General features: G+C 43.0%; 2 protein-coding genes and 1 long non-coding RNA gene across 6 annotated transcripts; 1 reads left to right on the top strand and 2 right to left on the bottom strand.

The window, feature by feature from the left end:
- The first annotated feature begins 1,266 nt into the window (after positions 1-1,266).
- On the top strand, positions 1,267-11,515 carry anxa14 (annexin A14). 4 transcript variants are annotated; one of them, XR_006372832.1, is made up of 13 exons: positions 1,271-1,649; positions 1,722-1,818; positions 1,904-1,992; positions 3,957-4,070; positions 4,141-4,231; positions 4,300-4,379; positions 5,498-5,536; positions 5,617-5,707; positions 5,772-5,867; positions 5,947-6,002; positions 8,144-8,242; positions 11,090-11,197; positions 11,279-11,303. XR_006372832.1 is itself a non-coding variant. In XM_044139505.1 (12 exons), the coding sequence occupies exons 1-12, from the start codon at positions 1,629-1,631 to the stop codon at positions 11,336-11,338; spliced, it is 942 nt and encodes a 313-aa protein (XP_043995440.1). In that variant the 5' UTR covers positions 1,501-1,628; the 3' UTR covers positions 11,339-11,515. The 4 variants fall into 4 exon arrangements, 2 of the variants coding, with proteins under 2 accessions (XP_043995439.1, XP_043995440.1); XR_006372831.1 differs by having other exon boundaries at positions 1,267-1,649; positions 5,772-6,002; XM_044139505.1 differs by lacking the exon at positions 8,144-8,242 and having other exon boundaries at positions 1,501-1,649; positions 11,279-11,515.
- LOC122844248 lies at positions 5,210-8,137 on the bottom strand. The gene is made up of 2 exons (XR_006372836.1): positions 6,918-8,137; positions 5,210-6,061 (listed from the first exon to the last, which is right to left on the bottom strand). It is a non-coding gene; the product is annotated as an uncharacterized LOC122844248 (long non-coding RNA).
- Positions 11,516-11,527: 12 nt separating the features above from the next.
- On the bottom strand, positions 11,528-16,674 carry LOC122844025 (myb-like protein I). Its single transcript, XM_044139228.1, has 2 exons — positions 16,482-16,674; positions 11,528-12,708 (listed from the first exon to the last, which is right to left on the bottom strand). Exons 1-2 carry the CDS (start codon positions 16,672-16,674, stop codon positions 11,708-11,710), a joined length of 1,194 nt encoding a protein of 397 aa, XP_043995163.1. The 3' UTR covers positions 11,528-11,707.
- Positions 16,675-17,766: the final 1,092 nt, after the last annotated feature.

Below are 17,766 nucleotides of genomic sequence, written 5' to 3'. Positions count from 1 at the left end.
ACTTTCTTGTAAAAATAATGGATTTGGGGCGTGCTCCGGTGGCGTAGAGGTTAGCGCGCCCCACGTTTGGAGGCCTTCAGTCCTCGACGCGGCCATCACGGGTTCGATTCCCGGACCAGACGACATTTGCCGCATGTCTTGCCCCCTCTCCTTCCCCCTTTCCTGTCAGCCTGCTGTTGTATAAGGGACACTAGAACCACAAAAAGACCCCCTGGTGGGGGAAAAAATAAATAAATAAATAATGGATTAACAATAGTGACTAATAGAAATCCTCCTGCACATCTGAACCTGTCAACACCAGTCTTTAAACTCAGGGGAGATATTTGTAAAGCTAAGTTATTTAGCCTGTTAAAAAAATTAAAAGGGGGTTCATTGTTTCACTGTTATTAATCCACAAATAAAATATTTAGCTAAACTAAATAGTTAACAAGCTAAAAATATAGTTGAGATAAATATTTAACTAGAAAACATTTCAAACTGATTATTTAGTTGCAAGCTAAGTATTTAGCTAGCAAGTTAAATATTTACATCCAAACTAAATATTTTACTTTATTTCTGTGAGTGATAAAGAAATATTCACGTTATTTTTTTTCCCACACAGGCGTGCAGATTTGTTTTGCACCATTTGCTTTTGAACATTTGGTGCAAAACTAGAAGTGTAACATTTTTTAAAGTGTGACTCAATGTATACAATTTGTGTACTTGCACTAATCGAAGAGATGTAACTATTGATTTACATTTGTGAAAGACTGACAAAAATCTACAATTACAAAACTCCTATAGGATTTCAACTTCAGAGTTACAAGGTACAAATACTTTTGCACCAAAAATACCTCCGTAGGAAGGAATTGGGCTGTCCAGACTGCCGTGAAAATTGGAATATGGCTCACATATGGCCAAAAAATCTGGTTTCACCTGCTGGAAGTTTTGTGTTAGTTCAAAGAAAGTAATCTGGAAGTTCAAGAGGAGAAACCTGGAAGTTTCAGAAAAGCAATCTGCAAGATTTTTAAAATAACCAAGATCTGGAAGGTAACATAGGAGATAAACCTGTAAGTCTTGGGGACTTTACATACGCTCTGCAGAAGGAGCCTGATTAAACAAGTTGTAGAAAGTGGTCTACAATGTAGAGTTTCCTCTGACTTAAGCTGCAAACCGTTTGAAAGCAAAAAGCTGCAGCAGCTCTGATGTTTGCAGTGAAAACACCGGATCGCGTTCCTCTGCTGCAGGTTTTAGATCCAAATGGGGAAACATGGAGGCTGTGAATGTTTGACCTACTGAGACATGAGCAGCATGCAGGCGGAAGGATCCAAATCGGGTCCTTCGTTATCCAGGGGCATCTGCAGCCAACGGCAGCATCACTTCCTGCTCAGAACCGGTCCGTCAGGATTCCTGTTCATCCCGGAGCGGATCGTTTTCCAGCCGGGAGTCCTCACACGGACCAATGAGCTGCTGACGCTCACAGAAAGCTGAGCTGTGATTGGTCAGGAGGTCCTGCAGCAGGTGTGTCTCGGATCCCGGACGGCAGAAAGACGTCCAGTTTCAGGTGAGAGGACACACTGAGGACAGGAGCAGAGGCTTCAGAGAATTAAAGGTACTGCTGCTGGTTCTGGTTCTGTTCAAGCTCAACCATGGATGAAAACTTCTGCTCAGTGAGTAACACCAGAACCCATCTCTGACCCGACGTGGACACAACGTTAAACTGTCCCTGTGTGTCTCCTCAGGACATGTGGTGGGGGACGCTCGGCACCATCCGACCCTTCCCCAACTTCCACCCGGACCGAGACGCGGCGGACATCCAGGCGGCGCTGGAGAGGAAAGGTACTGGGCGGAGCGGGTCGGGTCGGAGCGGAGTTCCCCTGGCCCGCTCCGACCCGGGAGGCTGATGTTTGTGGACTTTGTTCAGACATGACAGCTCTGGTGAGGATCCTGACCAACCGCAACAACGCCCAGAGACAAGCCGTCGCCCAGAGCTTCCAGGACAAAACCAAGCAGGTACGAAGACAGGAAGTGGAGCGGGAAGGTTCCCAAACGTTCAGGGGAAGAAAGTAAACCAAGCATCACATCACATAGCAGCAAAAGAAATACAGGAATGTTCCCTGAAATGCACAAAGTAGCATTTGTCCTACTTAACTTAATAAATCAATTAATCACAAGATAAATTAAAACAAGCTCAATAATTTCCATTTGCTTGATTTATCGATTTCTCTTTTTTTTCTTCCTACCAAAAACTGGACGATAAAAGTTTTCTGTCAGTTTCTTTGGTATGAAATCACCATTTTTTTGAAGTGGAGTGTTTTTTTTGTTTACAGAAACTAATAATTAATTTTATTTCTTATTTCTGCTGTTTTGTTTATTAATTTTGAATCCTTTAAAGGTCTTCTAGTTCCAGTTTAAATGTCCATTATAATTGATAGTTTATTGATCTTTGAGAATGTGTTCTTGCATTATTATTCCATCTCCATTATGTTACTGGAAAATGGTCTCAATATTATCATTTATCTCAATAACTTCTGGGATAATTTATGGTCCAGCAGAATGCCTTACCATGACAGGTTTAAGTTTATTATGTTTTGTTGTTTTTCCGTCACTTCCTGGAGGATTTTGACTCGCCGCTTGTGACTGGTTCTTTTTCATCCAAGGAATGGATGCTGATTGGAAGAAACGGCAGAGTTTGTCTTTGCTCCAAGTTGTGAATGCAGTTGCTCTTGTGTTAGGAACATGACATTTTTGGCCTTCTCTGTGTTCCATACATGAAGAACAGGAGTGTCAGAGTGTGAGATATAAAAGCTCAACAACTTAAGTGGTTTGTTTACATTGATATATTTCACTGAACGCTCAGATTAGTGCAGCGCTTCTCTATTCCAGTCCTCAGGCCTCCTGCTCTGCATGTTTTAGATGTACCTCTGCTCCAGAACAGCTGATTCAAATGATTGCATGACCATCAAGTGCTGTAGAAGCCTGTTAATCACCAACAGATTCAATCCAGGTGTGTGGCAGAAGGGAAACACCTAAAACATGCAGGGTGGGGGCCTGAGGACCGGAATTGAGAAACACTGGATTAGTGGAACAAAGCGAGGATTCAAGTTTTAGGGCAAAACTGCTTGAAAAGTGAAAATATTAATCATCTCTAGTGAAAAGTGTTAAAAGACATACGGTGCAACGCCGAGGAAGAGAGTTGTGAATGAATGAATGAATGAATGAATGAATGACGGAGCCTCCCTGTTACTCAACATGTCTCTCCGGGTCGCTGCTGCACTTTGATCCCTGAACTTTGTGTTTGCTGATCAAACATGAGTGAACACACCTGTGTTTGCAGAAGGAGCTCAGCGCCGACAGCCAGCCGGGTATTTAACCGCCAACCTTCCCGTTCTGTGGCCTCCTCTCCCATCCCGTCCGTCCTGAGGACTGAGCTCCTCCCTGCAGCGTTAAAGCTGAGGACAGAAGCTCTGCAGACCGGACGACAGGCTGGGTCTCACTCAGACACTCGCCGAGTCCTACGGGACGAAACCGAAAACAAGTTTTAATCTTTCATTCTGATCAGTTTAATCCAATAAAAAAATTACAAGTCCTGCAGATTTTTCATTTAAGCTTATCTTATACAAAATAAAATGATCTTTTTAATGTTTTTATTTTGGCATTTTATTTTTTTACTTTTTTAATTTAACTATATTGTCTTTACTAACATTAATTTTTTCTTATTATTTTACTGTTTCTATTTACATGGAAATAATATTTTTTTAATATTTACATTTTTTTTTCTTTCTGTAATTTATTTTTATTACTGATTTACGTTTTAATATTTTTTTCTCATTCATTTTAATGTTTTAAATTATCCTGGGAGTAACCTTCCTCTCTGGAGGATGACCTTCTGACCCTTTGGTGAGCCAGAACCTGGTTCTGGTTCTGGAGACCCAGGGAGCTGCTGAGGGCCTTCAGGTGTTTCTGTGCTGCTGCAGGATCTGAGCGGCGCTCTGAAGAAGGTTCTGTCCGGACAGCTGGAGGAGCTGCTGCTGCAGCTGATGATGCCGCCGGAGCAGCTGGAGGCCCAGCGGCTGAGGGCGGCCATGGCGGTGAGCCTCCGGGTCCGGTCGGGAGTTCACCCGCACCGTCTGGGTTCTCATCCGGTCCGTGTGTCTGCAGGGTCTGGGCACCGATGAGGAAACTCTGCTGGAGATTCTGTGTTCCCGCTCCAGGAAGACGCTGCAGGAAGTGGCTGCGGTCTACAGGCAGAGTGAGTCTCTGGGCCTTCCTGCTGGAATCGGGCCCGGTTCGGTTCTGATGCTGGTTCTCTGGTTCCAGTGTATAAGAAGGATCTGGAGAAGGAGCTGAAAGCAGAAACCAGTGGAGACTTCGGCCGGCTGGTTGTGGCTCTGCTGAATGTAAATTTATTTAAGTCTTTCATCATTTAGTAGTTAATGTAAAGTCGCCATTTTCTTCAAATCCAGTGTTTCCAAAAAGGACGAAAGTTTTCAGAATTTGCTGAATTTTAAAAATAATTAAATTTTAACATTATTTTGTGTCAGTTGTATTAAATACTGACTGCATAAACCATCTCTGATCGTTTCTCTATCCTGGTCAGGGATGACGCCGCCATCTTTGTTTCTGCTTAAAGATGAGCGGCGGCGCCCTCTGCTGGACGGCAGCTTTAAGGTTTAACTTTGTGCTTTAACTTTTCACCATGGGGGCCAAAATGTCAGGACATAAGCAGACTCTGGGAAAAACATCATTTCAATGGCAAAAACAGTTTGATTTTTTGATTGTTTACCTGATTATAAATAACAATAACCTAAATAATCAAAAATGTTAATGAAATAATTAAGATTTAAAACAAACAAAAAAAGGCTTGCCAGATTTAAGAAAACAGCAAACCATAAACTACATTGTTCATCTCCTGGATTTTTTTTGGGCCCCTCTTGCTTTAATTGGACCAGTTTATTAAATGGTCTCCATTTCAGTGAAGTCACTGGATCTTCTTTTATCTTTTTAAACTATTAAAAAAATGTTTTAATTAAAATCAAGAACCTGGATGAATACTTTGTTATGCACCTGACCTGGGATCAGTGAAAACTTGATCTGCCTGAACTGTGAAGAACCAGAACTATTCCAAGGGCCACTAATGGCCCCAGCCCACACTTTGGACACCCCTGGTTTAAGCACATGTCATTAGTTAGTCTTTCTAATTTTAATATAACAAACCATTAATCGACAATTAATCATAAGTCTTTTAATAGTTTACATTCCTACTGAATATTATTTAACTCTGATGACAAAGAAAAGAAGATGAGATGCAGGAAACTCTTTATATTCCCTCCAAGATTCTGTTGCAGGAAAAAATATAAATTTGGTTAATTTAGAGCAAATTGTTTTCTGGATTTTTGGGCAAAGACATTTACAGCCCATCTTTGGATGGAATTAATCTGAATAATGTGCATAAAACTGGTTTAGTCCCAGTAGGAAGGTGAAGCGTGTTGTTTTGTCCTCCATTTTGTTCCAACAGAAAGCCGTTACTGCAAGCTCTGTCCAGAGAGACGTTCAGGTATTTTCTGCTCCTCATGCAGTCCGGATCATTTCCACTCCATCTGCCTGAGCTCCAGCTCTGCTCTGCTACGTTCCCAGGCTCTCGCTGCGTCTCTCAGTGAGAAGAAAGCAGAAGCCGGACCCTGGATCAGCATCTTGACGTCCAGAGACTCGGATCACCTGGATAAAGGTGAGTGTGTGACTGGCTGCAGCCTGCAGGTGGAGCTGAGATGCTCACTGTGAACGTCTGGCAGTGTTGATGGAGCTGGAGCTGGAGACGGGGCAGACGGTGGATCAGCTGGTGGAGAAACGCTTCTCAGGAGACTTCCGGCTCGGCCTGAGAGTTTTAGGTGAGTCCCGGGTTAGAGGTTTGCTGATTGTTGGGCTGATTGATCAACTCCTCATGGTTCTGTGTTTGTGCTGGAACAGTTCAGTGCATCCAGGACCCCGAGGTCTACCTCGCCCAGAGACTGCTCACCATGAAGGTGAGATGTTGACTGGTCAACACCCACACACGGCCCAGTGATGAGGGCAAAGGGCACACCTTAACCAAAAGTGAAACAGACACACCCACAGTTTATGTTGAAGTGAGACCTCTCGTTTGAACACCAGCTTTGATTTTGTAATATTTTCTATTTTTTGAGCATGTGAAAGTTTAGCATTTAAGTAGCAAACCCTTTAAGGACAGGTTAAATGTTAACACATTACCTAGTGTATCAGTTGTACTGGAAAAAATAAATGTTTCTTTTGTCTTCATGTTATTTTGTAATTATGCTATTTATGTGTATTAATTTGTCTCATTTTAGTCTTTAAAATATCACACTTTGCACAAAACCTTTCTTTCTGTTCAATCACATTAATGTAAAATATTAAATCAGGCGTTATAAACAGTAAAGGTATTTAGTAAAAAGTACTTTAGCAGCCTTTTTACAAAATACTTCTTTACTTTTACTTGAGTAATATCTTAGATCACGGGAGGGCCCTCCTGGTCCTGGAGGGCCGCTGTCCTGCATTCTTAGAGTCTCTCTGGTCCAACACACCTGAATCCAACAGCTGAATCACCTCCCAAGGGCAGTCAGGTTCTCCAGAGTCCTGACAATGACCTCATTATGGGCCCTCCAGGACCAGGAGGGCCCAAACCCGTCTTAGATGATACCTTCATACTCTTAATGGGCTAAAAAATATGTTAAAGTAGTGATACTCTGACTGGACTAAAATCTTTGACTCCTCTCCTTTCCACTTCAACTTGGCCAAAATCAGGAAAACTTCATTAGCATGTATAGCTAACACTTAACCCCGCGAAAAACGCAAGGTCGTTACCGTGGTCACTTGCATTTTTTTCCTTTCAAAATCCCCTATTTAAACACTACCATTAGTTGTTATTTAGTGACATAACCTACCAATATCTGCCTTCCTCTGGAGCTGATGAATGTTCCAGAAGATGTGCTCATTAGAGGAGACGTCCTCAGCTGGGGGTCGGAGTGAGCTAGCAGCGCCTCGGCTGTTCACTGTTCCGACATAACGGCACAGCGACCAGGTTAAAGTATTACAAAAGACCATCCGAACACATAGACGACCAGAACGACCCGTTTTCCGATCTGAATCGCTTTGGTACCGGTTCGAGCCACTGAAAACTGATGTTCTTTCTATTCGTGCTAACTCGTTTCTTTGCGCCTGCGCAGACCCAAGTAATGTCTTCCACGGCCAGGAACCAAAGATTTTACTCAGGAAAGAGTAACACTACTTCTACATATTTTCACACAAGTAGGTAGTGCTGAAAAACTGACCATAACACCTGAATAAATCTTTCAAAAATATGTTAGACAGATAAAAATATAAAATAATGTAAAAATTTTGGAATTTTAAATACTAAACCCTAACATTTTTACAAAATACTAACCCTAACCCTATTCAGGCAGAAGAAAAATGTAATAATAATAATAATTTTATGACACAAACACTTGCAGGAGGTCGTGTTTCTGTGTTTGAACAGGGTCAAAAATATCCCAGTGAAAATTCTATATATTCATGTCAGCACATGGCAAAACTGAAAATAAAATTAGAACAACAAAATAAACAAGATGTCTCACTTCAACATAAACTGTGTGCCTGTTTGTGGTGTTTGTGGTTCAGTGTTTTTTCCATCAGTAAAATTTGCTAACAGAAGGTAGAAAAAGTGTTCAGAAATCTTAGTGATACTAATAATAACAATATTACTCAAGCAGAAGTAAAAAATTACTGTGTATTACTGTAAAAAGTTCATCAATTACGTGTAGCGGAGTAAATGTAACCAATTACTACGCACCTCTGCTCTCCAGTGCAGGTTATTATAAGCTAAGTTATATAAAATCAATGAAGAAGTGCTTTTTATGTCTTTCAGTCTCAAAATTTGACTTTCAAAGTTCAAGTTGTTATTTTGAATCTTAAAATTATGACTTTAAATTTCGTAATTATGACTTTGTGTTGGGCTTTTTTTTTTTCATGGAAATTGCTTCCATATAACATTCACAGACAGCGCATTGAAAAACGTTTAAAACTCCTCAAATGGTGACTGTGTGTGACCACTAGCGGGCGCCACAAATTACCAGTTTATGCAACGCCTGTGATTCTTTTGTGTTTGTTTTAGTGCTGACAACGACAGAAATGTAAAGAAAACATCTTGGATAAATGTGTAGATGAATCTATCTGATCCTGTGGGCACTGGGTCGGGTCACGACCCGGTCAGGTACAGTAACATGACCCGGCCTAATTCTGGTGATTCATTTAAACCTCTAGAAATCAGGCGGATGGTTTCAGGTCAGCAGCTGGCAGTAATATTTTTAGAAACATGAATATTTCAGAGTGACTGCGGCTGCTTCTGCTGGACCAAAATGCTCCATGAAGATTCAACAATTCTGTAAATTAAAACTTGACGTGTGTGAGGCGACTTACTGCTGTAATGATTATAAATCAGACTGATCTCAGCGGACTGCAGGTAAAATATTAACCCCTTAATTCATGTTCCTGGATTCAGTTGTTTAAAAATGTAATTTGTTCTTATTTTAGTAAGTACAACCTCTGACAGCTGCAGGTTTTGATTAACATATTCGTCACATCTTTTATAAAACTAAAATGAGACAGAAGCTGAGCGATTGGTTGCTGCAATCATGTTGCTGCAGTCAGTCTGGTTGCTGCAGTCAGTCATGTTGCTGCAGTCACTCAGGTTGCTGCAGTCACTCAGGTTGCTACAGTCACTCAGGTTGCTGCAGTCAGTCAGGTTGCTGCAGTCAGTCAGGTTGCTGCAGTCAGTCAGGTTGCTACAGTCAGTCAGGTTGCTGCAGTCACTCAGGTTGCTGCAGTCACTCAGGTTGCTGCAGTCACTCAGGTTGCTACATTCACTCAGGTTGCTGCAGTCAGTCTGGTTGCTGCAGTCAGTCAGGTTGCTGCAGTCAGTCAGGTTGCTGCAGTCAGTCAGGTTGCTACAGTCACTTAGGTTGCTGCAGTCACTCAGGTTGCTGCAGTCACTCAGGTTGCTACATTCACTCAGGTTGCTGCAGTCAGTCAGGTTGCTACAGTCACTCAGGTTGCTACATTCACTCAGGTTGCTGCAGTCACTCAGGTTGCTACAGTCAGTCAGGTTGCTACAGTCAGTCAGGTTGCTACAGTCACTCAGGTTGCTGCAGTCAGTCAGGTTGCTACAGTCAGTCAGGTTGCTACATTCACTCAGGTTGCTGCAGTCAGTCAGGTTGCTACAGTCACTCAGGTTGCTGCAGTCACTCAGGTTGCTACATTCACTCAGGTTGCTGCAGTCAGTCTGGTTGCTGCAGTCAGTCAGGTTGCTACAGTCAGTCAGGTTGCTACAGTCAGTCAGGTTGCTGCAGTCAGTCAGGTTGCTACAGTCAGTCAGGTTGCTACAGTCAGTCAGGTTGCTACAGTCAGTCAGGTTGCTGCAGTCACTCAGGTTGCTGCAGTCACTCAGGTTGCTGCAGTCACTCAGGTTGCTACATTCACTCAGGTTGCTGCAGTCAGTCTGGTTGCTGCAGTCAGTCAGGTTGCTGCAGTCAGTCAGGTTGCTGCAGTCAGTCAGGTTGCTACAGTCACTTAGGTTGCTGCAGTCACTCAGGTTGCTGCAGTCACTCAGGTTGCTACAGTCACTCAGGTTGCTGCAGTCAGTCAGGTTGCTACAGTCACTCAGGTTGCTACATTCACTCAGGTTGCTGCAGTCACTCAGGTTGCTACAGTCAGTCAGGTTGCTACAGTCAGTCAGGTTGCTACAGTCACTCAGGTTGCTGCAGTCAGTCAGGTTGCTACAGTCAGTCAGGTTGCTACATTCACTCAGGTTGCTGCAGTCAGTCAGGTTGCTACACTCAGTCAGGTTGCTACAGTCAGTCAGCTTGCTGCAGTCAGTCAGGTTGCTGCAGTCAGTCAGGTTGCTACAGTCAGTCAGGTTGCTGCAGTCAGTCAGGTTGCTACAGTCAGTCAGGTTGCTACAGTCAGTCAGGTTGCTGCAGTCACTCAGGTACATTCACTCAGGTTGCTGCAGTCAGTCAGGTTGCTGCAGTCAGTCAGGTTGCTGCAGTCAGTCAGGTTGCTACAGTCAGTCAGGTTGCTACAGTCAGTCAGGTTGCTGCAGTCACTCAGGTACATTCACTCAGGTTGCTGCAGTCAGTCAGGTTGCTGCAGTCAGTCAGGTTGCTACAGTCACTCAGGTTGCTGCAGTCAGTCAGGTTGCTGCAGTCAGTCAGGTTGCTGCAGTCAGTCAGGTTGCTGCAGTCACTCAGGTACATTCACTCAGGTTGCTGCAGTCAGTCAGGTTGCTACAGTCAGTCAGGTTGCTACAGTCACTCAGGTACATTCACTCAGGTTGCTGCAGTCAGTCAGGTTGCTGCAGTCAGTCAGGTTGCTACAGTCACTCAGGTTGCTGCAGTCAGTCAGGTTGCTGCAGTCAGTCAGGTTGCTACAGTCACTCAGGTACATTCACTCAGGTTGCTGCAGTCAGTCAGGTTGCTGCAGTCAGTCAGGTTGCTACAGTCACTCAGGTACATTCACTCAGGTTGCTGCAGTCAGTCAGGTTGCTGCAGTCAGTCAGGTTGCTGCAGTCAGTCAGGTTGCTGCAGTCACTCAGGTTGCTGCAGTCAGTCAGGTTGCTGCAGTCAGTCAGGTTGCTACAGTCACTCAGGTACATTCACTCAGGTTGCTGCAGTCAGTCAGGTTGCTGCAGTCAGTCAGGTTGCTGCAGTCACTCAGGTTGCTGCAGTCCGTCAGGTTGCTGCAGTCAGTCAGGTTGCTGCAGTCAGTCAGGTTGCTGCAGTCACTCAGGTTGCTGCAGTCAGTCAGGTTGCTGCAGTCAGTCAGGTTGCTGCAGTCAGTCAGGTTGCTGCAGTCACTCAGGTTGCTGCAGTCACTCAGGTTGCTACAGTCACTCAAGTTGCTACAGTCACTCAGGTTGCTGCAGTCAGTCAGGTTGCTACAGTCACTCAAGTTGATACAGTCACTCAGGTTGCTGCAGTCAGTCAGGTTGCTGCAGTCAGTCAGGTTGCTGCAGTCAGTCAGGTTGCTGTCCAGATGGATCCCTGACGTTTTGCCTCTGCAGACGTCGCTGGTTCAGGGCATCATGGTGTCCCACAGCGAGGAGAACCTGCTGCCGATCCGCGCGGCGTTCCTCAGGCTCAGCGGATCGTCTCTCTACTCCACTCTGCAGGTTGGACTCATGTTGCTGCATCACCTGCACTGCATCACCTGCAACCTTTACTGACCTGATTGTTCTCTGATTGTCCCTCAGGAACATTTTAAAGGGGAGCAGCTGCTGGCTCTGCAGGCCATCTGTCGGTCTGAAGATTAAACTGAACCGTCTCTCTAGGAACCTGTTTATTTCTATTTCACATCTTCTTTCCATTTTAATGACGTTTCTGACTTTCATTTGTAACTTATTAACTTTGTGCTGCTGGAATAGTTTTGTTCTTTGTTTTAATGTGTAACATGAAGACAGAACTCATTAAAACTTTAACATGCAAACAAAGAGCAGGACTGGCAACGTCTACTTCTTTTATTTACTCAAAACTGAACAGAACCATAAGAACAAGCATTAATATGTGAGCATGTACACTTAAACACAAGCTGACAGAAATACTCTCATCAATTCAGAATGATAAAAATCAAATCTTTAAATCTTTATTTCAACCAAAAGTCCCTATAGAAGATAAAGAACAAATCATTTCTGTGGTTCCTCTTTTGACTTTTCATAAAATTTGGTTTGATGAGGTTTGAGATTCACAGGAAGAACAAGTAGAGCAGGAGAGGAGCTGCAGAAAGCAGCAGGGGAGCTCTGAAGACACAACATCCGCTTGGTGACCTGATGGTGGGAGGTATGGTGGCTGAGCTGGATGATGGCGAAGACATGGATGGGGTTGTTGGTGAAGAGGTGGATGGGGTTGTTGGGGTTGTTGGTGAAGAGGAGGATGAGGTTGTTGGGGTTGTTGGTGAAGAGGAGGATGAGGTTGTTGGGGTTGTTGGTGAAGAGGAGGATGAGGTTGTTGGTGAAGAGGTGGATGGGGTTGTTGGTGAAGAGGTGGATGAGGTTGTTGGTGAAGAGGTGGATGGGGTTGTTGGTGAAGAGGTGGATGAGGTTCTTGGGGTTGTTGGTGAAGAGGAGGATGAGGTTGTTGGGGTTGTTGGTGAAGAGGAGGATGAGGTTGTTGGGGTTGTTGGTGAAGAGGAGGATGAGGTTGTTGGTGAAGAGGAGGATGAGGTTGTTGGGGTTGTTGGTGAAGAGGTGGATGGGGTTGTTGGGGTTGTTGGTGAAGAGGTGGATGGGGTTGTTGGGGTTGTTGGTGAAGAGGAGGATGAGGTTGTTGGGGTTGTTGGTGAAGAGGAGGATGAGGTTGTTGGTGAAGAGGAGGATGAGGTTCTTGGGGTTGTTGGTGAAGAGGAGGATGAGGTTGTTGGGGTTGTTGGTGAAGAGGAGGATGGGGTTGTTGGTGAAGAGGAGGATGAGGTTCTTGGGGTTGTTGGTGAAGAGGTGGATGAGGTTGTTGGGGTTGTTGGTGAAGAGGAGGATGAGGTTGTTGGGGTTGTTGGTGAAGAGGAGGATGAGGTTGTTGGTGAAGAGGAGGATGAGGTTGTTGGGGTTGTTGGTGAAGAGGTTGTTGGGGTTGTTGGTGAAGTTATTGATAAAGTTGGTTGTGTAGCTGCTGCTCCAGATGTTGGGTACACCTGCATAGAGAATTGATTTGATCAGTGTTAGAAGTCAGTGAATGTCACACAGATGTTGAACTAGCAGAATACCCAGATGTTAGTAATTTAGAAAAAAAGGTAAACATGAAGCCCCAAATATGTCAGTTAGTTAGACCCATCAGTTGGTGCTGCTGAAGGTTCTGGAGAGTTTGAAGGTCGGGTGACTTCCTTGTAGTGGTCACCAATGAGTCCAGCTGACACCATTGATGGACTGAGCTGTCGTCAAAACTAAAATTCAGACATGTTGGAAACTTTTTCTGGAGACATTGCAGCAGATTCCAACATCTCCTTTTCAAGCAAAGTCCAAGTTATCAGATGGAGCTCCACTTGGCCAAGATTCTAAAGAAGATCCGATTTGTCCTCCTTTGACAAACCGACTACAGTGTCTGATAAGAACCTGAGAAGTTTAAAGCTTCTGTTTCGCTTTATTCGCTTTCTTCTGATGAAACTAGTTTAGGTGTTAATTATTCAAAACAGAGATACAGACTCAACTGAACCGTAGCAATACTTCAATGAGGAAGTAAGAAACATTTTGATTGCTTGCTTTGAAGATAATAAATATTAATAAAATAATAATTATAGAAGAGGAGTCATAGACAAACCAACTGTCCGTCAGCCTGTCTGGACCTGAAGCAGTTCTCTGACAGAGCACCTTGCTGTCAGGTTTTCAGGTAAAAACCTTCAATGTTTGGTTTCAGGTCAGACTGAAACTCACCTGGCTGAGTTCTGGAACATTTTTAAAGCCGTCCGGTGAAATGATAAACAGCTGAAGACCAGCCAATAACAGCCTTTCTTTTTCTTCCCGTTTGAAAGCTAGTATAATTATTTTCTGCTGTTATACATAATTGAGCTACATGTTTTGTTAGCAGAAACAGCTTCAGTGCAAACCCCCTGGACTCTAGTACATCTACAGCTCTGCTAATGTAACCGGGTTCTGCTTCACTCCACTGTACCGGGCCGGCCCAAGTAACCCCTCGACTCTGCATTGTGTAGATTTTTAATGAAGACGAGGAGTTTCTGGGTGAACAGTCAGTTTATTTCCTGAACAAGAACATATCAGGGGTTCGAATCAGTGCAACGGGTCAGCTTCACTCAGCACACTCTCGTGTAGCTTTCACAGACTGGCACTGATTACAGTGTAACCAGCCACACCGAGAGAGAGAGGGCGCTATTTCCCCATTGCACTAATAAATATAAAACAAGTGGAATTCTACAACTTAAACCTAAACACTGTTACACTAAGTCACAAGAATTAGAAACAAATTTAGCTCAACAGAGTAAGAATATAGTTACAAAGAACAGTAAATCTTCCTCATGAGAGGCACCAAGGGTGAGCAGAAGTAACTGTGTCCCTCTTTGAGAACATTTGCATAAGTTAATAAATCCATCTGCTGATCATGCCGGAGGCGTTGCTTCATCATACGATTACAGCAGAGAGCAACAATGTAAATTAGTGGAAAAACTACATATAAATACATCTCCTTAAAATATAAAGACTAAATCGAGAATAAAGAGTTATTTAGTACCATTAATCAGATTGAACAGAAACATTTCAAATATACAGTATTTATAATATTTGTCAAAATTGTATTCAACAGTTGCTTTATAATACTCCATTCTATATTCTGGGGGAGGAAAAAAAGTGCAATAATTGCATTTGGGAGAGCAGGTTTGCACTTACGTAAAACATTATAGGAAACACCGGAACTAGTTATTGCTGACGAATGAAGAGATTGCTGAATATTGTCAGTTAATCTAGTTATGCAGTGTTAATACACTTTTGGAAGAAAATAAAAGGTGGCAAGTGGTTTGCAATAGATACCATTTCCTTTGACATTTTAGACGGTGCTGGTTTCTTATTATAAAGACTGAACTATTTATTTCTACTCTCCAAAGTGTCGTTGATCCGCTGCTAATAAAGAGACATAATGTTAAGAGTAAACAGACTAAAGCAAGAAGGAAATCACAGAATCTGCTTTTTTCATTTGTGAGAATAGAATGACCTTTTGTTTCTGGTTGTCGACTGTTTTACAGACAATAATCAAAGCATGTTCAAGAATATATTTTCTGTTGCACTAAACAAGCATTTAATTCTTTGCATTTTGTGTGCAGGGAATGTCAAATTCTGGAGGAAATGTACATTTTTGTTAAGATATGCTAGCTCAGATCATGTCAATGAGAAACTGCCATCATCGATGGATCTGTGACTTTACCCAGTTTATTAAACCAGAAACTCAAAGAATTTGTCCCTTTTCCATCAGCTGCCCTCACTGAGTTTCCTCTCAGTGCCTTTACCAGAAGACATCTAAAGACAAAAACAAAACAGCTTAGCAATCCCCCCGCAAAGCAGAAGAGGAAATGTCTTTCACAGATTTTTGTTCTCACAACGAACAAAAACAACGTCTGAACATGCTCAAAGTCAGGCTCTGGACCCACAGCATTTGTTGCAAAAGATCTATTAAAATCATTACAGCAAACTGCTTCAAGTTCCCATTACATTTAAATCATTTCTGTTTTAACCACTGGGCTGATTTCTTGTCAACTGTGACAGATTTTATTTTGTTTTTAATAAATTAAAACAGGCAGGAACATTAGAAATATGATCATAGAATTGTATCACTGCTGCTGCATTAAAAATGAGTATTCTCTCACTTCACACATCTGTTTTTCTACTCAGAAAAATACAGGTACAATTCTGCTTTAATATGTTTTAGCTTTAAAACTCACAACAAATTATATGCAAGGCCTGGAGGAGGAACTTTAAATTCTGTGGTAAAGGTATATAATGAAGTAAAATCTAAAATTTTAGTCAGAGTTATGGTATAGAAGGATATGAGAAGGTACATTTATTTTTGCTGGACTCAAAGGCTCAAGAAAAACCTATGCATATTAAACAAATGCTTGTTTTTTTCACAGACTTTGTAGAAAAAGTACTGGCCAATAAGAAGGATACATCTAAAAGGATGCTAATTTATTCCTATAAGAGTCAGTTACTTAATCCCCAAACAAATTACACCTCAAATTAGGAGTAACCTCAGATTTAAAGCAGCATCAATGATGCAAATTGATGCTGTAAATTTAGAAACTGTAAAGGATTATTTTTAACTTGTCAGCAGCACAGATATGGACAGTTTAGTAAAGGGTCATGGAAAATAATGTGATCCGTTGTTACAAAAATCTATTAGAAAGTGTCGTTGGTGAGAGTCTCTGTCGAGAGCCAGGTCTTCGCTCCATTCAGAAATGTGCTAATCAGAGACCCTGGAACAGGTTTCCCACAGGGTTGAAAGGAAAAGATGAGTTAAGGACGTTGGGTGAAGTTGGGGGTCATCTGGAGAACTGGCCTTGAAATACATCCTCCGTTGGGCAGAAGGGGGTCCGCCTGGGCTCGGGACGGGGGTTCTGTGTGGACTGGGACCTTGGTACTACTGTTCTGAATAACAGCCTTTCTACTGACTGGGAATATTGTGTCAGATTCCTGCTCTGAGCTGATTCCTCCAGACTCTTGTCCTCATCCACTCCCACTTAGAATAAAACCATTTTGCCATGGAGAGAGCAGTGGAAAGGTATTTACCCCCTTACACACTGGTTCTGTTATTATGATGAAATATTTCACATTGACAAACAAAGATTACCTGATTACAAAGAATAGGGATTTTAAATGATGAATTCATTCATTGAGTAAAAGAAAATGCATCCAAACCAAGTGGAAACTCCCTGGCTAAGAAGCCAAAGCGTTTCCATTGAACAGATACCTGCAATAGCAGACAGAAGAAGACCAGAGTCGACATCTTCATGGTGACGTTCACCTGCAAGCTTCGGTGGGACCTGAACTGAGACGAAGAGAGGAACCTCTGCTTTTATACGACGGGACCTCAGAGGGAGGAGAGCAGCTGACCTGAATGTGGAACCAGGAAGCTGTTTGAAACAGAACCTCCACCTCTGCATGCTGACGGGAAAATTTGACTTCAGGAGATTATTGACCAATGAAACTGTTCAACAGAAACACGTTCATCTTGAGTTTCTCCATAAAACTCAGTCAACGGCACATTTTTATCAGTTTATAGTTTCTGAAAATATTCGCCCCCCTTGTGATATTGAGAAAGAGTTAAATGTTTATCCTAATGTTAATCCGGCATGATGTTTGCATGATGGCGCCTGAAGGTGAAAGAGGTGATTCATTCCTTCAGGTGGATCATTGACCGCCTGGAAAACTGAAGACTAATGAACTTCCTCAAAAAGTGAATCAGCTGCTGGGTCTAAAATGTAACCGGGTTTTAAATGTGGTCCACAGCTGGAGGGCTTCACGGCTCATAACATACACTCTGTTAATATTAGCAAACACACACAGAACAAATGTCCGGTTCTGTAGAATATGGGCCGGTGCTGAGGTTCAGCTTCAGGACCAAAAATCTCCAGATACTACCAGAACCAGAAACTACCAGAACCGTGATTATCACTGATTATTTTTATCAGTTGATCCGTTTTGAATGAAGGTCAGAGAACCCATGATTGATGCGTTGGTTCTGAATCCCAGCTTGGTGGTTCTGGTATCATCTGGTACTCCCAGAACCACCAGAATAATCTCAGAGATTGATGTTCTGTTCAACGTCGGTTTAGAGCCTCCAGGAAGTCACTCCTGAGTTACATAAACACGCTTATTATTCCTCATGAAACTCTGAATGAGGTTCTGTGTCCTGGTTTCCCTGGAGGTCTGGTCCTTCCCACTGTCGCCACATGCTTGCTCATGGCCAGCAGTTGCTGTGATTTCTCTTCTTAATTGAAATATTATGCTAACAGGAGTGAATTTGACTGATAACTGGGGCTACAGAAGGAAACTCAACCTCCTGTCAGTGTTGTAGCTCTGCCAGCAGGGGGCGACAGCGTTCCAACAGATCTATGAACAGTCCGGATCATTTAAAGTTATTGAAGGAACGTGACGCATCTTGTCACCGCTGACGGCCGCTCAGGTGTGGCCCCACCCCTACCTGATGGGGCGGGGTCTGTGTTGACCTGAGCAGCTGACTCACGGTGGGTCTC

Source organism: Gambusia affinis, linkage group LG14 (assembly GCF_019740435.1).
Source record: "Gambusia affinis linkage group LG14, SWU_Gaff_1.0, whole genome shotgun sequence".
NCBI classification, from domain to species: Eukaryota; Metazoa; Chordata; class Actinopteri; order Cyprinodontiformes; family Poeciliidae; genus Gambusia; species Gambusia affinis.
The sequence above is the reverse complement of the archived record's forward strand: the minus strand, read 5'-3'. Positions and strand labels throughout refer to the sequence as shown.